At 35.2% G+C, this 26722-nt stretch overlaps 1 protein-coding gene across 1 annotated transcript; it reads left to right on the top strand.

Moving 5' to 3' along the window:
• The first annotated feature begins 14370 nt into the window (after positions 1-14370).
• On the top strand, positions 14371-16150 carry LOC140882317 (nudix hydrolase 18, mitochondrial-like). The gene is made up of 5 exons (XM_073288253.1): positions 14371-14605; positions 14893-15013; positions 15120-15203; positions 15299-15427; positions 15738-16150. Exons 1-5 carry the CDS (start codon positions 14514-14516, stop codon positions 15858-15860), a joined length of 549 nt encoding a protein of 182 aa, XP_073144354.1. The 5' UTR covers positions 14371-14513; the 3' UTR covers positions 15861-16150.
• Positions 16151-26722: the final 10572 nt, after the last annotated feature.

The raw sequence follows: 26722 nt of genomic DNA, 5'->3' as shown, positions 1-26722 counted from the left end.
ATTTTTCAAATCCCTACAAGTCTACAATGCAAGGCTCATGTAAATGCCCATATCAATACATTCGATTCAAACAATCGTATTTCAAGGCAAAATCAATCAAACCTCGATCGAATGTTCCAACAACTCGAATTCTTGAAATTAAATTTCGATGACTTCCAATTCAAAACTGAAATGAATATCATAATATTTCAATATAATTTTTCAATCCCATTTCAATGCTAAATTCAATCAATACTCCAAATTACTTCATTTAAAACTCGAACCGGCGGCATAACGATCCAAAACCGGCATTTCCATAATTCTCAAAATCATTTATACTTCAATCTAAACTCAATATCATCATCAAACCAACATCATAATTTTGAAATTGGCCAGCCCCCATACATGGTATTTTCGAAAATACTCCAAAATTGAAAATCATGCTCAAACGATAGTATTTTCTCAAACCGTCTTAGATATACCATCTCTATCAACTCAAGAACATGTTTATACCATCAAATCTCGAATCCAACAACACCTAAAAATTAGAACTTGGTAGAATTTCACAATACTTACGTAGAAACGTAGCTCTCGATGCAAGGATTCCGAATTCGTAATTATCTTTGAAATCTACTTGTCGGATGATGCGAATCAAAGCTTTGAAGATGAAAGAAATGGCGTGTTGAGTTTTCTGAAAAATACTCCATTATTTCTCACGTACAAGGCTGAAAAATGGAAGACAAACTCTCTCATATCATTGCCAAAGACTAGTCAAAGCCAACTTTTGCAACCAGTCTCTGAAAATCTTAGAAACTTCAATCCAGTCCCTAAATTTCCGAAACTCGTAATTTAAATCCCAAATTTCGTAAATTCTCAAATTAAATATTTTTTGGACGTTACAGAAACCTCTTCAAATATGGACTTCACAATATTCTTCTCCATATTTTCCTTAGGTTTCTTGCATTCTGAAGCTCTGTGACCTGGACCACCACAGTATTAACATTTCCCAGAAAATTTTCTTTTGAAAGGATCTTTCTTGGGTCCTAACTTGGAACCTCTTCCAAATGGTCTAGTGTTTTTTTGGCCTTTGAGCTCTGACCATGCTCGACCATATTGGCTTTGGCCACATCAAGATTAAAAAAATCTTTTCTCAGAACTCTTGTTGTCTTCTTCAATGAAAAGTCTAACAACAAGTTCATCCACATTCATTTCATTTCGTTTGTGTTTTAAATAATTTTTAAAATCTTTCCAACCGAGAGGCTGTTTTTCAATGATAGCTGCAACTTGAAAAGATTCACTCAGCACCATACCTTCTGCATGAATCTCGTGCAAGATGACTTGGAGCTCTTGAGCCTGACTGATCACAGTTTTGGACTCCACCATCATATAATCCTAGAACCTACCAACAATAAATTTCTTGGTTCCGGCATCCTCAGATTTATATTTTCTATTTAAAGACTTCCATAACTCCTTAGTTGTTCTTTTTTTTTTTTTATCAATATAGACATTATACAGTGAGTCAGCCAAGCCATTCATTATGTAATTAGTACACTAGAAATCAGAATGGTTCCATACATCAACCGCACTAACGACCTGCATATCTCTCTCACCCTCAGCTGATTTGGGAGCATCCTCAGTCAAAAACCTTGTCAAACTCAAGGTGGTGAGATAAAATAATATTTTTTTCTGTCACATCTAAAATTTATTGATATATATATCAAACATATTTTGGATAAAACATATTTAATTACCCATCATTTTATCTTTTTTTTTAATGCATGATAATAATCCTCATTTATAATAAAAGGAAAATATTTGATCTTAATTATTCTACATATTTCATTCATCAGATATAAATATTGGGAGTCAAAAAGACATATAAACAAGTCACTTAAAAATTTCACGTGAGTCAAAACTATCATGCCATAAGTATTCCTCGAACATAGAACATAGAACATAGAACTTAGAACCAATGTGAACACAATAATGAAAACATGCCCGAGGCGATCCCGACTAACCCCTCGCTCCGTCCAAATTTTCGCGAAAACTACCATCACGATGCCTAAGACTCGAGTATATATGAATATAGCAGAAGGCACAATCACTCCCAAAATCCTTAGCAACCAAGTGTTCATTAGACTACACGATTCGGTCAGTCCATTTTTTTCTATTTTAACCAAAGTTTGAACGGTCCGTCAAAGAAATTAAGAGCACGCCCATGTTTAAATTTAAATATTGCCGCGTGCATCTCAACAAAAACTATTTATTAATGAACCTTCATGCATGTGAACTGTTTCCCAGAAAGTTCTTGATTGAATAATTTAATCAAGGGTCCGGGGACACTTTCCTTATACTAGCATATTTTTTGGCTGTGTTTGAACTGGATACTTCTAAGATAAAGCTGTGCTTAACTTTCATCGAGAAAATTATATAAAAAAGACAAAAAATATTAATACTATAAAAAGGAAAGTTCTTGGGAAGCAATTAATTATTTATCCGTCATTTTTCTAGTTGCATCCTACGGTTGTTAGAGCATCCATTTTGGACACTGTAACCTTAAAAAAAATGCACACGATCGAAGAAGGCCCCATTACTTGACCTTTTCTAAGTTTTATATACTTGTTTATTCCGAGAAGTAACTTTCAAAATTGACAAGTAGTTTAATTTCTTGATTTGAATATGGAGCCAATGATCGATCCAGTGGGCTGTGCTCCCCAGAGACAATGGGTATTAATGGTGGGACAATCTTATCCCCGAGTAAAAATCGAACCACTTTGGGAAAAAAAAAAATTGTTTCAGAAAGAAAAATATGTCAAGGTAAAGTTACTTTGATGTTCAAGTCAAATAAAAATCAAAGTAAGGTACAAAAAATGTTGTGTGTATTTTTCTAGAGGAATCAGAGTAAAAAATAGCGTATTTTTACGAAACTCGTGAATAATTTATTCATACTAAGTGTATTTTTAATCATTTTTAAAACACGATGAGCTTGCCTATGGCTATGGCCAACTTGTGGAATAAATGCAATGGAAACATCATTAAATGTAAAAAGGTGGTGATGTAAGGTATTTGAATTTGAATATTTTGGAGATAATTAATCAATTAGTATACTCACTTGTACATATATACTTGTGATAATATCGAATACGTGTCGGCCATTTTTTTATTCTATATTTTAAAGGTAAATATGTGCAATTTTTTCAAATTTCGTCTACATGATTAAAAGCATCGAGAGTTTCTTCTTCTACAATATGATGTTGCAAATACAAAATGTTTATCCACAAACATATGGACTTGTCAATTCGATCGTGAGCACTATATATTTAATTTACTACTACTTGCTAAGTTATTTTTTAAGATCATATATTTCGGGATGAGATGTTTAAAATATGGGACCACGAGCTCGAGATATGCACATCTTTATATTGGGGGGCGTTAGTGGCATTAGGGGCATATATAGAGGTGTGAAAAAATATCGAATTTTCGGTATACCATAAACTTTTGGTATAATTGGTATGCTAATTATATAAACGGAAAATTTCGGTATACCGAAAATTTTAATATGATATCGGTATAAAATTTTTTTATATCGTAATTTTCGATACGGTATGATACGGTATATCACTTCTATGCATAGACCCTCATACAAAATAACCTCAACAGGAATTATAGATGTTCTTTATTTGATGACTTATCTGGTTACGTCCCGTTAAAAATTGAATATTAAGATATAGCAATAACGACTTATAAGTTATATAATTATTTTATATTGCATAAAAATATATGAGATGAGTTTACAATAATATTTTAGTCGAAACATATTCTAAAGTTTGTAAGTATCACCTAGTTTTCGTAAGTTAGATAGGAAATTTCTTACCCCGTTATATTAGAGGGAAAATAAACACATAGGTTCTGTTTGGACATGTACTTATAAAACGTTTTTATAAAATTATTTTTAAAAAAAAATTTATAAAATGTTTTAAAAGCTGTTTTTAAGAATAAATATGTATTTGAACAACTATTCTATAAAAATATTTTAACATTTCAAAAGTAAAGTTATTCATCTTCGCCTTCCATAGTTCCATTATAAAAACGCATCTCAAGTGTTCTTTAAAAACTATACTTGAAGAACACTTTTTAAAAAAAAAATTCAAACACATTTTACAAAATAAATTTCAAACACATACTTTAAGTTTTTTCCACTTATAGAACACCAAAAACTTTTTTAAAGTACATATCCAAACGAAACCCTAGTTTTTGTTGAAAATAAAATAAAATAAAATCGCAGTTTATGAATGGGTCCTTTTATTATGAGATAATCCAGTACTTTTGATCCTCTTAACTTTTGAAATTGTCAATTTTGTTAGACATTTGTGATAAAAAAGTAACAACAATCGTTCATTAACCTTCTCGTCTTAATTTCCCAAACTCGTGCATTTTCCATTCATTGTACCCACGCACACATAAGTAGAAATTTTTGTTTTTTCATCTTTTTGAGTTTAGCGAATGTTTCTAAAATGGAATTGATCGTATTGGTTGGAATTGATTGAGAGTAGTTTTTTCTATAATTCATAACTCTTTGTAATTAAATTTGGATAACATTCAGTTAATTTCAATGTTCTAGTGAATATATTTATTTATTTTATTTTACACAAAATTTCCTACAAAACGGTTTCATTGATCAATTTTGTAACATGGATTTCCTATTCAATCGATTCATGAAAAGTATTATTTTATATGCCAAAAATATTACTTTTCATCGTAAATATTATGGGCCGAGTCGAGTCGTCTCATGAGAAACCTACTCCTTTTTATAATATTGAAATCACAAGAGTTTGACAATTATGTATACATAATTAAAAATCATGACAACAATATAATGACAGGATAATGAATGATGCATTGTAGAGGAATGTAAATCAATATATATGAATAACAAAATGATTTATAACTCTAATCATTGTAAAAATTGAGTTAAACATTAGATGAAACAAACATGTATAATAAATTAATACTTCATCATTTGTATCAAACGATGCCCCTAACATTATAGGCAATATCGAATTCAATCTTTGTAATTGTGGTATCTTTAACTACTTTCGGTCCGTCTTCTCCTAAAAAAATTAAATAACCTCAACGGTACGTGCTTCTACCTATATGCATATATGTTTCTCTTTGTGTGCAGGTTTTCCTTGGTACTCCTCAAGTCGCTCTTGACCATTGAGTCCTGATCCACGTCTTTTCGATAGTGTGGGCTCAGGTGCCTGCCTCGGTGCAATGACCCATTCCCGAATCACCAACTTAACCACTAACAACATGCAATTAACTTAATAAATATGATAACGATTAAAACCAGCGGAAAATACAATCTTACAATAAACCAATCGGCAGAATACAACCGGTCTTAAAATTTCAAAGTGCTATTGTTTTACAACTCCATCGAAAACAATACTGAATTACCCTTACCAGAACTGGAAAATAACCACGATCCACAAGACAAATGCAACCTCAACGACCGCTCTCTCCGGGTCTGTCCAACCTAAGTTCTGTCCCGTGGAATAGGGTATCCAATATGAAAAACCAGGATGTGATCGATAACATCGCTCAATACAGAAGTATGAGTATACAAATGCTACGAATGTGTGAATGCAAATGTACAGGTATCGAAAACCTATCACAGAAAAACTCTGCTCAGTCAAGTGACGTCATGGTATGCAGCAATATGGGTCGTCGCATCAGGATATGGCTCACACACAAAGAAGAATCTGTGGATATAGGTGATATGTTCCCGTACTAACTTATCCAATCATCCACTCAAGAAATACGGGGCCGAGACAAGGGCGGAGCTATATATATTACCACTCGAGCCAAATTTTTTTTGAAATTTTTTATATATTAATTTTGAATAATTTTGATTAATTTGATATTAGCCCTGGTAGCTCAATTCAAAAAATTAAAGCGTGAAGGGCTTAAAATTTTAGCCTGGATAGATTGATAGTTCTGGCTCCGCCATTGAGCTGAGAGACCCCACTACGGGTTATATCAAGGTACAAACTCAACATGATAATGTATGCAACATAATAATCATGACATAACAGATGCACATAAAATATGTCATATAAACATGAAAACAAAAAAACATGCATACTCAACCAGGATATCTCGGATAGTACGTCCTACCTCTAATCAAGCAACCTAGCAACTCTGGCTCCCATGTCCAAGTCTATAAGAAAGTAATTACCATATCACTCATTGTGCACTTAAATTCTTAACTAGGCTAATAGTTAATTCCAAAATCTAATTAGAGTCTAGATATATATCTGCGTCCGTCGTCAGTCCAATGATGGCGATAGCCCCAAACTCTAGGCACAACTCCGCTACGATCTCCGTAGCGCTCTGTTATTGCCCGACCCTTGAGACGACGCCTAAAAACCCTAAAACCAACAACTTAAATGAGAGAGAGAAGTAAGGAATTGGCACTCCAAATGGCTTCCTCGGACCCCTATTTATAGCCAAAGTTCGGAGCTTCCGATCTGAGTTCAAAACTATTTTGAACATGCCTTCGGAGCTTCTGAACTCTATTCACCGAACGTGTGTCCTGTGATTGGACAATTCATTGTGCAGACAGATTCCGGATCTTCCGAACTCCCTGAGTCAAATTACCAATCAAAGAGCCCATAATTTCTTATCCAAAGGCGATCAGATCTTCCGATCTTTAGTTCGGAACTTTCGAACTGCCCGGTACATCCGAACTTCAACATCTCTTTCCGTACCAGTTCGGAACTTCTGATCCTCACTTCGGAGCTTCCGAACTGCCCATACTCTTAGGGCTCTCATGAACATTTTTGAACGTTCTGAATCTTATTTTCTATTTAATTTGTCTAAACGAGGATTCTTTAATCATGCTTTGACCATTTAAACATGTTTAGGCAGCTGATTAACTTAAACATGAATGTTGTTACTTCATTCTCCTCAACTTAAGAGATTTCGTCCTCGAAGGGTAACCAAATTGAAAATCACTTAAAACATGCTTTATTAAATCCTTATAGTTTACAAATACAACTGAACTGCTCAAAGGAAAGTACAATCAAAACAACTCAGGATGCTATTGAAAGAAATAGTGAACCCCTTGATTTAATTCACACTAATGTATGTGATTTAAAATCAGTGCAAACACATGGTGAAAATAAATATTTTATTACTTTTGTTGACGATATATAGCACAAGATTTTGTTATGTGTATATTCTCAAAAGTAAGGAAGAAGCCATAGATAAACTTGTCATCTATAAAAGCGAATTTGAAAATCAACTCAACAAGAAAATTAAAGTGTTAAGAAGTGATCGTGGAGGTGAATATGAATCACCATTTGATGAGTTTTGTTCTCAACATGGAATTATATGAAAGAACTTCACCTTATTCCCCTCAACAAAATGACATTGTAGAAACAAAAAATCGTTCTTTGAAAAAAATGATGAATGTATTGTTGTTGAGTTCTAGTTTACTACAAAATATGTGGGGTGAAGCTGTTTTAAAAGCAAATTACCCTTTAATAAGGTGCCTCGAAAGAAGTGAGATAAAAGTCCATATGAGTTATGGAAAGAAAGAACACATTATTTCCAATACTTGCGAGTGTGGGGGTGTCTTGCCCAAGTGGCTACACCGAAGAGGGTAAAATTAGGACAAAAAACGGTTGATTGCATTTTCATTGGATATGCACAAAATAGCAGTGTTTATCATTTTCTTGTGTATGAATCTAAAATCCGTGATATCTACAAGAATGCAATAATGGAATCAATGAATGACTCATTCTTTGAACAAGTGTTTCCACGCTAGTCTAAAGAAGAATCAAGTTCTTCTAAAAGATCATACGAGACAATGGAACAAGAAAGTGAAGTTGACTATGAGGTTGAACTCAGACGTAGCAAGAGAGTTAGGGTAGAAAAATCCATTGGTCCGGATTTTATGAAAAGTGAACCTCAAAGCTTTAAAGAGGCTATGAATTCATCTGAGGGACTTCAATGGAAAGAGGCAATTAATTCCGAAAGTGAATCCATTTTGCAAAATCATAGATGAGAATTAGTGGATATTCCACCGGGAAGCAAACCACTAGGTTATAAATGGATTTTCAAGCGGAATATGAAATCAGATGGAACGATAGATAAGTATAAAGCCCGCCTAGTAATTAAAGGATACCGTCAAAAGGAAGGGCTTGACTACTTTGACATTTATTTTTCGGTCACGAGAATAACTTCAATTCGAGTGATACTTGCAATTGCCGCTTTGCGGAATCTTGAAGTACACCAAATGAATGTAAAAATATCTTTTCTAAATGGGGATTTAGAAGAAGAAATTTACGTAGAACAACCTGAAGGATTTTCTGCACATGGGAAGGAAAAAAAAGTATATAAATTAGTGAAGTTTCTGTATGGCTTAAAGCAAGCATCAAAATAATGGCACGAAAAGTTTGACAACATCATGCTAGAAAGTGGATTCAAAGTCAATGAGTGTGACAAATGTGTATACGTTAAAGACACTAAGAAAGGTTATTTTATTTTATGTCTTTACGTAGATGACATGCTTATCATTGGGAGAAATGATAAGATGGTTAAATCCACAAAAAAGTTGTTGAACTCAAGATTTTACATGAAAGACATGGGCTTAGCTGATGTAATTCTTGGAATTAAGATCCAAATAATATTAGAAGGGCTTGTTCTGAACCAGACACATTATGTTGAAAAAATTCTTGAGAAATTCAACAAGGATGATTCTGCATTGTCTAAGACTCCGGTAGACAGGAGTCAACATCTATCGAAGAATCTAAATGAGAGTGTATCTCAATTATAATACTCTCGAATCATTGGAAGTCTCATGTACTTAATGAGTTGTACAAGACCAGATATAGCCTATGCAGTAAGCAAATTGAGTAGATTCGCGAGTAATCCAGGATCTGAACACTGGAAAGAAATTGTGAGATTTCTAAGGTATTGAAGGTATACTCGTGATTATGGACTGCACTATACCAGATATCCTGCTGTTGTTGAAGTATATAGTGATGTGAACTGGGTATCTGATATGAAAGACTCAAATTCTACTAGATATGTATTCACACTTGACAAATGTAGTGAAGAGGATGAATGGATGCATCTATTTTTAGAGGATATTCCAAGATGGCCAAAACCTGTGCCGGCTATTTTTATTCATTGTGATAGCCAATCTGCGATTGGAAGAGCAAATAGTAATATGTATAATGGTAAGTCGAGACATATACGTCGTAGACACAATACTATTAGACAACTGCTCTCAACTAGAGTTATCTCTATTGATTACGGGAAGTCAAAGAATAATCTAGCGGATCCGCTAACCCAAGGGTTAAATAGAGAGCTAGTTGAAAAATCATCGAGGGGAATGAGACTTAAACCTACTAAATAAGTTGATGCAAAGTAAAAGCCAACTTATGCTGACTGGAAATCCCAAGAACTAGGTTCAATGGGACAACCTACTTGCACCTACTTGGTGAATCACTGTGGAGGTTATCCCTTGTCCATTCCTGTGGTGAAACAGTGAAAATGGAGGATAAGCATACGATTTTTAATGATTCTTATGCGTTAGAAAATGAGCAAAATAAGGTAAATTGTTCTTACAAAGAATTACCTATGTGAGAGAAAAGTGGGGCCTCTTCGAAGGAATTGCACGTCTCAATTCTAGACCCTCTCGCAGAACCAAGCGAATGTTCATGCCCAAAACGAACAAAATAATGAGAACAGAAATGTACCGAGAAGAATCTTGTGTGAGGAATATTGAAGTTTATACAAACAACAGAACAGTTCAAGGACATCATGTCTACTGATCAGTGAGTAAAGTAATATACTTTCACAAGGGAAGGTTCATGTGGGGGATTCAACTATTGAACGTTACCACCTATTTTTCTTTTCTTGATCAATTTTATTCATGTGGGAGATTGTTGAAATAAAATCAATGAATTAAAATTTGATCTTGTAACGATTGTTTAAGAGTTGAATTGAATATACTTAATTAAATGTAAAATTAATTATGATTAATTAACACATGAAGTTAATGTGAAATTGAAACCGGTGGAATGCATAGAGTATTCGGACTTTATATGAATATGTCTCCAACCTCATTAAAAAGGACAACACAACAAAAATTAATAACAAAAGGTTTCTAAATTTTCATTCCGGTCTCTCTTTATTTTATGTTATAAAGGGATAACGATTAGATATACTTTCTGTTTGCCGGAGTAGCAAGTTTGTGTTTATTTGCTACTGCTACTACCGTTGTATCCTGGGAGACAGACGCTTATACAATCCTCAAAACACCATCGGTGAGGAGGCGAATCTATTTTAAAAAAACTGTGTTCTTCACAAATCACAGGCCTCGGTCACCTACTTTTTCAATTCACTGAAGTCAACCACATTTCTTATTTTTCTGATTATTTTATATTTATGCATTTAAATATATAATTTCATTTAATTGTCGAAATTAAATATATTATTTCTAATGTATTTGTTCCTCCTTTCATATCCGACTGGAAATTCACTATTGTGAATTAAATTGAAGAGTTAATCTTTAGATTAATGAAGTATAGTTAACGTAACATGCATTACATGTTAAACTAAATGCATTTATTATGTCTTTGGTGAAACCATAGTTATTGAATGCAATATATAGTGTGTTTTATGTTCTAAATCTATATATTGTCATCCAATTTCTTTCGTATGAACATCCTCTTCCTTATATAATTTAAAGCCTTGTTCTTGTGCTTTTGGGTTTCTTTTATTTTGTGTCAAAAGGTGATTACGATCAGGTATACTTTTTGTTCGTCGGAGTAGCAAGTTTGTGTTTATTTGCTACTAGTACTACCATTGTATCCTAGGATGCAGACGTCTATACGATTCTCAAAACACCATCGGTGAGGAGGCGAATTAATCTGTTTTAAGAAAACTGTGTATTCACAGGACTCGGTCACCTACTTATTCAATTAACTGAAATCTACCACATTTCTTGTTCTTATTATTATTTATATAGTTAAATATATAATTTCATTAAATTATTGATATTAAATATATTATTTCTAAAATATTTGCTCCTCCTTTTATATCCCTCCTTTTATATCCGACTAAGATGACATTCGTGCCCACTCTTGCACATGCCCTTCTACCTAGATATCCGACTAAGATGACATTCGTGCCCACTCTTGCATATGCCCTTCTACCTAGAATTATTTCTCGATGGCATGCTCAGTTCTATCTTGCCACCTGCCTCAAAAACTGTATTTTAGTTTTGCTACATGCATTTCTACGACTTTCTCTATAGTACCTATATGTTACTAATTTTTTCTCCTAGTCTTTTTTTCTTTTATGTTGACATTGTATAGCTTTTTGATGAGGTTTAATTTTGACCTAGTCTCCTACTTTCTTTAGGCTTTTCTTGCTTGTTTACGCTAATACAGTAGAGGTATGTCAAACCCTGTCATAATTGTGGCTTTCTTTTATATGTATATATATATACACGCACGAAATTTCCCAATCATCTTCCAAGTTCGGTGTAGCTTAATCATCCTACAAATCGTAAAAATTGAAAATTTGTTTCCCCATTTGTGCAACCTGGTTAACATATACAGGAGGTGCACATTTAGGTTATTTTGGTCTAAAATGACAAATAAATGACTAGCTATAATCATACTCACATCTCCTGTAACCATGTGGACAACATGTAAATTTGTTAATATCCACGTTTTCAATTAAATTTTTTCTATCATCCCATTCAGTCCTGGTAATCTAATTATATTACTATTTACTAATGATTTAAATTCAAATCCTAGAATTTTTTTTTAAATACATTAATTATACAAATGTAACCGGGGTAATATTCAAATCATTCATTCAAGGGTCAATGGCGGAACCGGGATTCGAAATCCATCTGTGCTAGAATTTTTAGGGAGAAAAAAAATACATAAAAATTAAAACGATGAATAAGATACTTGTTCATTGTAGTCTTAAAAAGCTTTTTATTAATAAAACCTTCAATATTTTTTTTATGAAATCGTACGTAAGATTTAAAAACTTTTGACTGATATTACAATCCAAATTTATTTTCAATATGACATCATATCAGTAACATACGAGCAGCGCGATGAAAAAACAAATATAAATAGAAACTTGAACGGAACCATTAAACTTTTTATGAAATAAAAAATTACAATTCTAAAAAATTTCTTTCATTGCAATGTAGTCACTTTAAAAATAAATCAATATCACAAAGTAGAAAAAAAATTAAAAAACGGAAGAAGAAATCTATGTTATAGAAGTAAAAATATTATTTAAAAGACGAATATTGATAGAGATGAAATTTAAATTTGAATCAAATCTAATCAAGAACACAAGGACGAAAAACCTCAATTTTGATACATATGGGTTACTTAATTTTTTTAATTTAATTGAACTACATGTAGGCTATTTAATTTTTTTAATTTGACTACCCGAGTTAATATAGCATTGGTCCAAAAATAACACAAAAAATTATTTCTAAAAATATATATAATACATTTTAAAAAAATTAAAAATAGGCCACCCGGGCTAAAGCCCGGGTGGCATTTAACCTGCCTCCGCCCTGCCAAGGGTCAGTGTCGGACCTGAGATTTTGAGGTTTGAGATGAGCGCAAAAAATGGTGCCCTCAAAGCTTAATGTTCATATAGAAATAATAGTGTTTGTAACATAAATTCTAGAAATAAAATTTAGAAAAAATAAATCATCAAAAACAATATGTTATAAACAAATACTAAAAAAACAAAAATCCAAACAAAACATAAAATTCATGTTCCGAACCAATACAAGTTAATCTTTTTTGTCATAAGAGGACGAAACTTGCTCTATAAATTTGGAATTCTTCACCCATCCTACATCACTATTAATGAATTAGACAAAAATTACAAGAAATAAAAAAAGGTTAAATCTAAAATAATATATATCATTTACATGAATGAAATATTCAAGGCATTCTTCACATGGCCTATCGAGTATTTGAAATTTGAATATGAAATTTTGTTATATCTGAATTCTGAAGATTTCTTCTCCCTCGCTAGCCTCACTCTGATGTCGAATCACCCATTCATTTTATTCTTAATAACTAAGATAAGGCTTTTTTTATTTGGAAAGAAAGAAGGGCTTATCAAAATTATTTATGGGCTTATTTAAAATGGGTTCATTAACATATATATTAATTATTATTTTTTTAAAGATTTTGGTGCCCCAAAACTTTTTGGGCCTGAGGCACTTGCCTCATTTTTATTATAACAGGTCCGGGTCTGCCAAAGATCCATATCTCAATACATATGCATAATTAATATTATAGGGTTGACATTATAAATTATGAGTTAATTAGATCTTCTATTAGGGTAATATCCTTAAGGTAGGTTGAAGTAAACCCCTTTTCGGATATCTTGCAAACCACATATGACAGATAAACATGTAGAAAACAGAAGGTTTCGGTGAGATTCGAATTTCGGACCTTGACACTAAACCTCAAACACACGTGACACGACCAGTTACTCAAGTACATAGATCATATATATATATATATATATATATATATATATATATATATATATATATATATATATATATATTGGTATATAATATAATGATAGAGTGATACTACTGACTATATATATATCAATATTTGTATATCAATTTTTACGTCATAAAACATTCAATCCAAAATTTTCATTTGTCAAGATCTAATGATATACTGATTTGAAAATTTCACGATATAATAACATCTCATGATATAATTTATGTAAATATCAATTTATACGATATTTGATGTACTTTTAGTATTATCTTATTCATAATAATATTATATAATATATCACTCAAAATAATATTTTGTGTAATCGGGCAAGACTATTTTGAGATAGTGTCACGAGTATTTATTTATGACATGTGTCGACCATTTTCATGAGATGTATCGATCCAATCAATACATAGAATTTATTACTGTCTTATAAAATTAATATATTAAACGGTCTCATAAAATATTTTGTGCAATCTTATAATAAATGTGATTATGCATGAAAGCTATATATTCACTTCAAAAAGAAAAATGATGAATATTTTACGGAATAATACGCGATAATTCCTAAAATTGATAGTAGACACGCTCACGGAAGGACAAAGAAAACACGTACTTTCTACTACTAATTCTTAATGTCTACGAATCGCGATCGTAATTATTATTTTTGCACACGCATTTAGCAACTAAAATTAGACCCCACTATTTTAATAATATAATAATAAAATAAAATAAAAAGGGAGACCCCACTCAAATGCTGCTCCTTTCCAGTTTTCCCTATAAAATAACGCGGGGACACCCGATATCTTGGTCACTTCTCCATTGTCCTCCGTTACTTTAAACCACCTAAATTTTGTTTTCAAGATTTTAGACCTGCATTTGGCCTCCGGTGTCTTTGTTTTCTTGGAGAATTTGCTGCACGATTTCGATTTTTTTTTTATTATTATGACGATTCAAATCAAGAAATTGGTGTCTTTGCCTTCGCGCACGGGGAGGCATTTGCAACGCTACAGTCAGGGATTTCGTCATGTTGTTGGGTGCGTGATTTGCGGCCCTTTCTCATTTTGGATTTCCCATTTGTTTTTTTGGATGTATTGATGTGTGGAGTTTCCTCTTAATTTTGTCTGTTATTCGGGTTTTGTGCATGTTTTCTTGAGAAATTTCACAAGTGGCTGTACGATGATAAGATATTTGTTGAATTTATGATAGGGGCTTGGTGTTTTAGGGATAATGGAAATGATTAATGGGATTTTAAGGTTCTGAAATTGATAATTTTTCCCTGTATTTATGCTCAATAATTTGAGACCACCTTCAAATTGTGCAGATGTATTCCATATAGAATAAGAAAAGCCAACGACTCACCCCAAATCCATGAGACCTCCATTGATGATTTGGAGGTTCTTTTGATAAGCTCTCAAAAAAGTCCAAGAATGATGTTTCCTAAGGTATTTTCTTAATTTTGGAGTGTGTGAGATTGGATGATATCAAACGGTTTCATATATATCCTTGTTGCTCTGGTTTGACATTGATTTTTCGTAATAATATCATCAGGGTGGTTGGGAACTCGACGAGGAGATCGAATTGGCGGCCTCACGGGAGACTCTCGAAGAAGCCGGTGTGATTGGATCGCTCGAGGTTGGTATTTTGGTTCTGTCGGAGAAACTATCTGATGTTTATGCGCTTGTGTTGTTTTGTCATTCCTAAATTTGTTGGTTGTCATTTTCTTGCAGGATAAATTAGGCGAATGGATTTTCAAAAGCAATAGCCAAGATACATTCAACATGGGATCAATGTTTCCCTTGTTTGTAACCGAGGAACTGGATGTTTGGCCGGAAAAAGATGTCCGCCAACGAGTTTGGGTATGTTCAAAACGCGTTCGTCATCAATTTCTCCATTTTTCTTGCCATGTGTGTACCAGTTTGATGCAATGCATCAGGTCGCATGACGATTTTTCTATGTCTATAAAATAGTAGGATTATGTTGAAGAATCAAAATTGTCCCAATAATTTATGTTACAAACAATGTGAAATTATACTGGGATAATCCGCAACCGCGATTGGAATACTATATCACAATCATACATTCATACTAATACTAATTCTGATTTCAGATTTTTTTTATACCTCGGGTAACGATTTCTCATGTATGGGGTTGAATTGTTTCTTACAGATGATGGTTAATGAAGCTAGAGAAGTATGTGCACATTCATGGATGAAAGATGCTCTGGAGGCGTTCGTTTGCCAGTTCACTCCGCAGCAGAGAGTCGAGGAAAATCCCCCTAGCATCTCGTAGATTAGAGTGACAGCCTAACCAAGAAACTGGGATTGAGCATTAGAGTACAAAGTGGGGATGAAGTCGTCGATTGTTGTTCAATTAGTTAAACACAAAGACCAATCTTTCGAAAACTTCGTTAGGAAATCCATTTCGTAAAGATTGCTCAGAGTGTGTGGAGTTCATGTGGAGTTCATAGGATAGAAGGAGATGGATGAATGGCTAGATTGTAGAGAAGATAAGATGTACAAATTGCTCACCTTTCATTCTTTGATTCATTCATTGTTTCAATGCAGTTATGTTGTTTGAAACGAACTGAGTCGAGCTCTCCTTTGTACCTCAACAACTAGGGAGAGGAACTTTGTATACTCGGAAATGTTACTTTTAAACACAAACACATATAAAAGATTGTCTTACGTAAATAATTTGTAGTTCATCTAGTATCAAGATTTTAAGTAAGAGACGCCCCATATCAACAAATAAAACGAAAATAATACCTCCAATTCAAAAACGAAAAGGCTATCTTCCGATATATACATATAAATGATGAGTTTTAGTTTAGTTTCGATAGAATCAGTTCCGATAGAGTCATTACGCGGTATTTTAAGTAGAAAAGATAAACATTTAGTTTTGTCCATGCATGTCGTTGCACACTTACATTGAACAAGGTATTGTTTTCAGGTCACACGTACGTTCAAACTAGTACTGTGAAATATTTTGCTTCCAAGAAGGGGATCACTTGGGAAACCCATGTGAAAGCTGTTGACTTTTGATTTCTTTGAAGTCCAAATTGTGTTGCTGACCAATGGTCAACGATTTGAAAATTTGCTAATTAAAATATTGATAAATATAAAATAAGTCAAAGTCTTCCATTTTCACATCGAGTTCAAACTTGATATGCTGCTCATTGTGGAAGGAACCTTACTGTGGTTCTTCTGTTTATTATTGCACCCTCATATACTTCAAATACCACATGTTTTTTGTCTTGGACTCGAGAATAAATTCTTTCTTCAAACAGTAGTAGGAGAAATCGTTGGAGTACTGTTTCTCTCGTGCCCAAAAGGTAGTGAAAGTTTTAAAATTTTAATTTTGATATTCAAAATTGTTTTGGCACTAGTATGATTTAAACAACATACATAGAGTGTTATAGAATTTAAGCCTTAGTAAAAAATTCACTTGGCACCATTAACTATTCCTGGATTAGCGTAAATAGCTCTTGTTATAACTTCCTACGAACAATCAACTTGAAAACGCCTTTTTTCAATCTCTGAATCAGGTCCACAATTGGATTGTCTGTTCTTTTTCGAACTCAAGCTAAAAAAAAAAGAAGTTTTTCATTGAAATTTCAAACAGACAAGAAAACGCCACACAAAATCTTCTATCAATTAGAGGGGCCGATTCTTGCATATATAAATTATGGTCGTATTTTTCGAAAATCATGCATGTATATATTATGTATTTTTCTTGGTTTTTGGTGAGCAAGTAGTGTTACGACAATATATATTATTACCATATATATATATATAATGGATAACTCATATAAGAGACTCGTCTCAGAAAAATGACCCTTGAAACCGTCTCATATGAGTTTTTGTCATATATATATAGTTACACACTCACACGTTCATATACATATATTCATGGACGAATCCATGTATGGGCTGTGCTAGGCTATAGCACAGCCCTTCTTCTTTTTTTTTTTGGGTTATATATATATATATATATATATATATATATATATATATAAAATTTTAAATATAATTAATAGTGTAACAAATTTTAAATCTTGTATGTTTATTGTTTAAAATTTTTCTATAAAATTCAGCTTAGGACTTCGACTTCTCAAGTCTTAAATACAGATACAAATGAAATATCTTTTTTGTTTCAGATTAATTTTTAAAATTATAATAGTAGTGTGATATGAATGTAATAAAATGTGATATTTTTTATGATTTGAGAGAAAAATATATTAATTGAATAATAAAATTATTTGTTTTTGCATTAAAATAAATTTTTGTGGTTGAAAAAAATGAAAATTTTGAGTCTTATTTATTGTTATATTACTCTAAATTCATGAAATTTTCAAATGAGTTTCAAAATATATTATAAATAAAATATATTATGTTTCTTATAATAATATATAATTTATTAAATTAAGTTCAAGCCCACCATATTTTTAATTTTTGGATCCATCCCTGCATATATTATATCCATATATAATATTGCATACATATATACTAATATATATATCCATATATATATAATATACGCGCACACGTTACATTTTTTTTCCCAAAGCCGCCTTTTGGGGCGGGGGGGGGGGGGGGGTTAGGCGGACTCCTACTCGTTTATTCTATAAAAAGGAAAATACAAGAGAGGGAGACTAGACCAGAACCTCTCAAGAAATTACAAAAATAAAAATGCAGGAATTAAAAAATAATAGATTTAACTCCAATGTAAAGTAGACCAGATTTATCTAGTCTACAGATCCCTCTAAGCTTCCCAGAAATATCTGTCGGATGTAGTATGGCCGATCCCAAGGCCAAGCCAAGGTTAGCTAATTCGTCCGCTGCTCCGTTAGCTTCCCTATAAATATGAGATTTTCGCACCATGGACTCCAAAAAAATAGCCTGAATCTTAGTCACAATCCCAGTAAGTGCCCAAGCCGAAAAATCCGCATCCAAAATAGCAAGATCTGCTAAAGAATCGACTTCAAGCCAAAGGGGAAACAAATTATACAGCTTGCAAACCTGCAGACCCCTTAAAATAGCTAGAAGCTCTGCTCTCATATTAGAACCAATCCCAATATAATCATGAAAAGCCACAACCGTCAGCCCATGATGATCCCGGATGATGCCTCCAATGCCAGATTGTCCTCCCACTTTAGAACACCCATCAGTATTTAGTTTAAAAAAACCAATCTCCGGAGCCAACCATCGTACTAGATGAATGGTAGTAGTTCTTGAAATTGCCGAGTTCATACCCATTGAGGTAGCCACATCCTCAAAACCAATCCAATGACTCCCCTTCAGCAAGCCTGCTCGGTTAATAGAAAGAATAAAATCATTAATATGAAGAATAATCCTCGCCGAGTGAATTCTGGTACCCTTATGTTTGTGCTCATTGAAAGAGTGGGTGCCCAGTGAGCCAACTTGTGGCTATGGGCTTTGATGACTCTTTGTACAAACGATATTTTGTTTAATATAATTTACACTTTTATTAATGGCAATGACTTTATCTTTCTTCATATTGTTATATTATGATATACTATTGTTGTTTTGATAAAGACCTTGAATATACTATAGTGTATGTAAGATGTGGTAGAACATGGGGATGTGTATCATGAAATACATCTTATAGTCACTGTATATTCTAAACTGTTCCTAGTCGATTGAGCCGTCCGATAATAAGGATAAGGATCGCTCGAGTTTGAGACTAGCATTTGCGATGCAGAGTACCACGTTTCATTGGTAGGGAACATGGAGATGTTCGAAGCATGCAAATGGATATTCATAGGATGAATAATCGAACTATCCTATCCGGACTTTCCAAGTGGTTATCACTTATCGAGTGGATAAAGTCCGCGGTTTTGGTTGTACACCATTAGTCCTTACTACTTGAAACATCATGGAGACTCTATATGCTAGTACTGTGCTTTGACTCGTTTACCGACTCTATGGGGGTCATCAGGTGTCGAGATTGGGTACAGTTACAACACATATAGGAGTCAATGCATTGTTGTCAAGGATTCACCACATACTTGCGAGTGTGGATATCCTATGCGATCTGAGGAGATATTAGTGTGACGAATCTCTGGCCAGAGTACTTGATGTGATTTAAGAAATGGTTTCTTAGTAGCACATGCGATGTCACTAATTTGATCTTCAAGATGTATTGCATAGTTATCGAATCTTGAGCGACTCTCGATATACCAATGGTTGTTGATTCGATCGGGATATATGGATGAAGGGACCGTACTGTACGCTAACCAAAATCTACTGGTTCTTGTAGGCACTATCAGTGATACCTAGGGAATCATGGGGCGATGTTGCTAGGCGCTTTACCATGATTCGTTGGGCAAGTCGGAAATCGTTGTTCCGAGTCACAAGGAGTTGTGAGCCCACGGCTAGCTGTATCCCTGAACCATTGAGGGTCACACAGTGTAATGGAGTTTTAATCCCCGTTGAGATAGTTAAATTTAAAGAGTTAAATTTAATGAATAAAGAAGTTGGACTTCTTAAATAAGAGTAAGGGAGTAGGATTTCCTAAAATGACATAGGGATGTACATTTTTGGAAACCACTGAATTCGGATTCAGGAAAATTTATCTTGACTTTAAAATGTGCAGAAATGGTTTCTGTGCACATTGGTAAAATCGGTTTATCAATTGGAGTCACGATGAATTTTATATTAATTTCTGAACATGCGGGCTTTGCTTGTCGGGCCTCAACTTATGACTAATGGGCCCTAAGGTGTTAGTGGCCTGCATTATAAATAAGTTATTGCAGTACAGAAATTACACACAACTGGTCATAATTTTGAGAGCAAAATTTCGAAACCCTAGCCTCCTCTCAAGAATATTTCGGCCGACCCCTCCCTCTCTCTGTCAAAGAAATTCCGGTCTGTGATTTTGAATTGCAGTCTGGAATAAGCGAATCAAATTCGTTATTCTCTTCGCAGAAAACTTCTGATAGATTTTCTAGTGCAATCTATCAGAGGGATTAAACCTCCATTCGTGGACCTGATTGAAGGAGTTCATCGGTTCTAGGGAGAGACAACAAGAGCAGAGAAATCTGTTGGAGTCCAATAATCTCGATTCGAGATTGAAGGTAAAATTTAATAATTGTTATTTAAATTTTACACACACACTTATAATTTAATCGTTGAACGGTTGATACCCACAATATGGAATTGTTCCATAATAAAATTTTTAAACTTCCGCTGCACCGGGTATCAATCGTGATTGATCTGAACGCCAGTTTTCCAACAGTGGTATCAGAGCCAGGTTGCTCAGATCAAACGATTAAATTAATCGATTGTACAAAAATTTTTGAGTCTCGGTTTTTGAAACAAAATAAATATTTTTAAATAAAAAAAAAAAAAAATTTTCGGGGCAAAACCCGGGCAGCGATTGGATCGCTGCCCGGTGGGGCAGCAATTGTTGCTGCCCCGGGAGGCGCCGTGCACGGCGTCGCCAGGGCAGCGCTGGGCGCTGCCCAGGGCGGCGCACGGCGCCGCCCATGGGCGACGCTCGGCACCGCCCAGGGCGGCGCACGGCGCCGCCAGGGCAGCAACTGTTGCGGCCCTAACGGGGCACCCGGGCTGCCCCGGCCCGCGCCCACGGGTGCGGGCCGGCCCGGGAGTGTCCCGGGCGGCCCGCGGGAAAAATTAAATTTTTATTTAAAATTAATTTTAATGTGTTAAAATTTTATTTTTGGTCCGGTCAAAAATTGTTTTTGATTGGTTCACGAGATTTCGGATCGAATTGTTCGAGTCCGTAAACTTTAAAATTGATTTTTGGATAAATTTGAATTTTTGGAAAATTTTAATATTTTATCCTTAAATTGAATTTTGAAATCAATTATTTTTGGTACAATTGATGATAAAATTTGATCTTATGAATATATTGAGTAAAATATGATTTTATCCATAAAATTGGATTTTGTAGATAAAATATGATTTTATTTGATAAAGAGATAAAATATGATTTTATATGTAAAATGAGATTTTATATATAAAATATGATTTTATCCTGTTTAAATTTGAATTGCCACTGCATGTTATCCAATAAATTAGTTTTGAATTAAATGTTATTGGATAAGGATGATCGATTGCCATGACCAATTTTGTAGGTGTATGTTAGGAATTTACATTTGTTTTTATTGTTGTTGGTTTTATTAATGGGCCTGGTTTATGGCCCAGTATGAATGTCATATGTAATAAAAGTGGGCTTGGTTTATGGCCCGTTCCCACCCCCTAAAAAAATGTATCCCCTACTTGTCATTGTTATTTATTGTAAATACATTAGATTTAGTGGGAGATCAAGATTTGAAGATGGTGGGCCCAACAGACAATAAAGACAGAAGAAATGTAAATTGGAAGCACATGTAATAGGATTGCATTGCATACTGCATATTACCTAGGATTGGACTAAGACTCGTGATTGGCAACCACGAGTCAATTAGAAATGGAATCGATCATCCTATATAATATATGATGTTATGATTGTATGCATGTTTTAGACATAATTGCGTGAATCCGGCAAGCATGCAATAATTTGAAATTGATGAGACAAATTTTTTATAATTAAAAATCCCTCATTTTAAATATGATTTAAAATTGATATCAAGATAAATAAAGGAAATTTAAATTTGTTTAACTATTCCTACCTTCCATCAACGGTCAATGTATGAGATGCTACCCGCGGATACGGTCCGGCTCATATTATTGGGGGGGCCCGTTCGTCGGAAAGCTGTACATTGGATCGACAAATGTTGTAAGTTGGGTGAAACTCCCATGGGATCGGCTCATATTATTGGGGGATCCACATGGCGACCGTCCATCACAACTTAATATTGATGGGTCATCTTGACATGTCACTTTAAACGGCGTCATATTATTGGGCCCTTATTGGACATGAGGTAAACACATGGGGGTTGCTTTGGAAGCAATTGGGCTCTGCCTTTTGAGAATTATGGTTGGCTGATATTATTCGGGACCATAAGTTTGTCAATTGCACTCCATGTTCTCACTAAGGAAAAAGTTTCCCGTTTTCACTAGAGGGTAGTGAAATCGTTAAAATAGTGGGAGTGAGATTCATAAAATTAAATTCGCCTATTTTATGTCTTAGTAAATTGCTTAAACAATCATTGATATATGTCTGTTTTTCTTTTCAGTATTTCATACGATGAATTCACGTAATCCTTTATTCTCGATCCTCGAACAAAACAAGTTAACTGGCGCAAACTATACGGAATGGTTCCGGAAGTTGAAGATTGTCTTGACTTCGGAGAAGATGCTCTACGTGTTAGAGAAATCACCTCCGAAGGAAGCACCAGCTGACGTAAGTCCGGAGGAATTGGCCAAACTTGATGCATGGTGGGACCATGACATCAAGACCAAATGCTATATGCAAGCCTCGATGTCTGATGAACTCCAGAGGCGATTTGAGGACACCGTGAATGCTGCTGACATTCACGCTCAACTCAAGGAACTTTTTGGGGCTCAATCGAGGGCTGAAAGGTTCGCTACTATTAAGGAGCTGATGACGTGTCGCATGCGTGAAGGGACTTCGGTCCGTGATCATGGGGTACGAGTGATTTGGCTCATACAAAAGTTAGCGACCCTTGATTTGGTGTTGGAGCATGAACTCAACGTGGATTTACTGCTTCTGTCTCTTCCTTCTTCGTTTGACGGATTTGTGGTAAATTTTAATATGAACAAGATAGAGGCCACCCTTGAAGAGATGGTCAATATGCTTGTGACATATGAATCCACACTTAAGAAGGATAAGCCAGCTTTCTTGGTGGGCTCCTCATCTTCTGCTAAGAAGGGGCCAAGTATGAAGGGCAAGAAACGTTCTGCCCCACCCAAGAAAGTCGAGCCCGAGAAGAAGCACAAGACAAAGGCTTCAAAAATGGAAAAATCCAAGGATGTTTGTCATTACTGCAAGAAGCCGGGTCATTGGAAGCGCAACTGCAAGGAATATCTAGAGCAGTTGGGAACTGCAAAGGGTATGTTCTATATTGAAATAAACATTTCACTTAATACTACTTCTTGGGTATTGGATACCGGATGTGGATCTCACATTTGCAATGATTTGCAGGTGATGACAAGAAGTCGCAGGCTTAGAATGGGTGAGACCCAGCTGAGGCTCGGGAATGGTTCCAGAGTTGAAGCTACGGCCATTGGAGATGTTTGTTTAACTTTGCAGAATGGTTTTAAGTTATTATTAAGAGATGTTTTATTTGTTCCGGATTTAATTAAAAACATTATTTCTGTTTCTATGCTAGATAGAGATGGTTATTCTTGCAATTTTGTGAATGGGATTTGCAATATTTACAAGAATGAATGTTTGATTGGAAATGGACAACTTGAAAACGATCTATACAACTTAAAACTAAAAGACGTTCCAATAAATTATATTGATAAACCGGCGACGACAAACAAAAGAAAAATCGATAGTCAAAACCCGGCAAACCTTTGGCACGCTAGACTAGGTCATATTTCCTCAAGGAGGATGAACAAGCTAGTGGGAGAGGGCATGTTTGATATGTCTGATATTAACTCTCTACCTACTTGTGAATCCTGCCTAAAAGGGAAAATGACTAAATCTCCTTTTAAGGGGAAACCTGAGCATAGTCAAAATCTGTTGGATTTGATCCATACAGATGTTTGTGGTCCATTTAGAGTTGGGACTCAACATGGCCACACCTACTTCATTACCTTTACTGATGATTATTCAAGGTATGGGTATTTATATTTAATGAAATATAAGTCTGAAGCATTTGAAAAGTTCAAAGAATTCAAGGCTGAAGTAGAAAACAAGCTAGGTAAAAGTATTAAAGCACTTCGATCGGATCGAGGTGGAGAATACTTGAGTACCGAGTTTTTGGACTATCTGAAAGAGAATGGGATTCTCTCTCAGTGGACTCCTCCTATGACACCACAGCTGAATGGTGTATCGGAGCGTCGTAATCGAACTTTGTTGGACATGGTTTGATCCATGATGAGCTTCACTGAGCTTCCACCTTCGTTTTGGGGCTATGCGCTTGAAACGGCGGTATTGTTGTTGAACAACGTCCACACTAAAGCAGTGGACAAAACACCATACGAGTTATGGAATGGCAAAGCTCCTAAGTATTCGTACTTGAGGATTTGGGGATGTCCTGCTTACGTGAAGCGGACAGTGGGAGATAAGTTGGATAGTCGATCCAGCTTATGTTATTTTGTAGGGTATCCGAAGAATTCAATCGGATATTATTTCTATTATCCTGCTGAAACAAAGGTGTTTGTTTCTAGGAATGCCACCTTCTTGGAGAAGGAGTTCTTATTGGATAAGAAAGGCGAGATGATGGAACTCGAAGAAGTTCGAGAAGAACCCGAAATACAAAATAACGATCCTACGCCTCAGGAACCATTACTGGACACGCCTGAACCTAGAAGATCCGAGAGGACTTCTAGACCTCCTGTTCGATATGGTCTTCTTCTTGAAGGGGATCAAGATGAACCCGACATTGGATGTGATCCAAGAAACTTCAAGGAAGCAATTTCTGATGCGGATTCAAATTTATGGCTTGAAGCTATGCAGTCTGAATTGAATTCAATGCATACAAACCAAGTTTGGTCTTTAGTAGATCCTCCTGATGGAATTGTTCCAATAGGGTGTAAATGGATCTACAAGAGAAAGCTTGGGCCTGATGGTAAGGTATTGACCTACAAGGCGCGATTGGTGGCGAAAGGTTACACTCAAAGACAAGGAGTTGACTATGATGAAACTTTTTCACCAGTTGCAATGTTCAAGTCCATAAGAATCCTTATTGCCATAGCTGCATGGTATGACTATGAGATATGGCAAATGGATGTGAAGACTGCTTTTCTTAATGGAGACATTAAGGAATAAATCTATATGAAGCAGCCAGAGGGGTTCACATCCATGGGAAGCGAGCATAAGGTATGCAAGCTTCAGAGATCAATTTATGGTCTAAAACAAGCATCAAGAAGTTGGAACCAGAAATTTGATGAAACAATAAAAGATTTTGGTTTCATCAAGAACCCGGAGGAACCGTGCGTGTACAAGAAAGTAGTTAAGGATGCTGTGACATTCTTAGTACTTTATGTTGATGACATCCTACTCATTGGGAATGATGTAGGGATGTTGCAGTCAACAAAGATATGGTTATCAGGTAGATTCTCGATGAAGGATTTGGGTGAGGCATCCTACATTCTTGGGATACAGATCTATAGAGATAGATCTAAGAGAATGATAGGACTCACTCAATCAACCTACATCGACACCATATTGAAACGGTTTTCAATGGATGGGTCCAAGAGAGGACATCTACCCATGTGTCATGGAGTTTCTTTATCCAAGTCTATGTGTCCCAAGACTGATGCAGAGATAGAGAATATGACACATGTACCATATGCGTCAGCTATAGGTAGTATCATGTATGGGATGATATCTACCAGACCGGATGTAGCATTTGCTCTGAGTGTCACAAGCAGATATCAGGCTAATCCTGGTCAAATGCATTGGAAAGCCGTGAAGGACATTCTTAAGTACTTACGAAGGACTAAGAATATGTTCATGGTATATGGAGGACGAGATCTGAAATTGGAAGGCTATACCGACTCTAGCTTCCAAAGTGACGTGGATGACTCGAAGTCAACCTCTGGATTTGTGTTCATGCTCAATGGCGGTGCTGTCTCTTGGAAGAGTTCCAAGCAGGACACCACAGCGGATTCCACCACTGAGGCTGAATACATTGCAGCATCAGCTGCTGCTAAAGAGGCCGTTTGGATGAGGAAGTTCGTCCAAGAGTTGGGCGTCATTCCTGAATTTGTTGGTCCAGTCCCGGTGTACTGTGACAACACGGGTGCCGTTGCTCAAGCAAAGGAACCAAGGTCTCATCAAAGATCCAAACACGTACTGAGAAAATACCACATCATCTGGGAGATTGTGGAAAGAGGAGACATCACTGTCGAACGAGTGGCCTCTGCAGACAATATCGCTGATCCGCTTACTAAGCCCTTGCCAGGACCATTGTTTGACAAACATCGCGAAGCAATGGGTCTACGTAGTATGACTAGTTGGCTATAGGGCAAGTGGGAGATTGAAAGAGTGGGTGCCCAGTGAGCCAACTTGTGGCTATGGGCTTTGAT

This window comes from Henckelia pumila, chromosome 2 (genome assembly GCF_033568475.1).
Source record: "Henckelia pumila isolate YLH828 chromosome 2, ASM3356847v2, whole genome shotgun sequence".
Lineage (NCBI taxonomy): Eukaryota > Viridiplantae > Streptophyta > Magnoliopsida > Lamiales > Gesneriaceae > Henckelia > Henckelia pumila.
This window is presented reverse-complemented; position numbering and strand designations above follow the sequence as displayed.

Coding starts and splice junctions, on each gene's coding strand:
- LOC140882317 (XM_073288253.1), top strand. CDS start 14,514: ATGACGATTCAAATCAAGAAATTGGTGTCTTTGCCTTCGCGCACGGGG. Junction 14,606..14,892: donor GGATTTCGTCATGTTGTTGG/GTGCGTGATTTG, acceptor CAAATTGTGCAG/ATGTATTCCATATAGAATAA. Junction 15,014..15,119: donor CAAGAATGATGTTTCCTAAG/GTATTTTCTTAA, acceptor TAATATCATCAG/GGTGGTTGGGAACTCGACGA.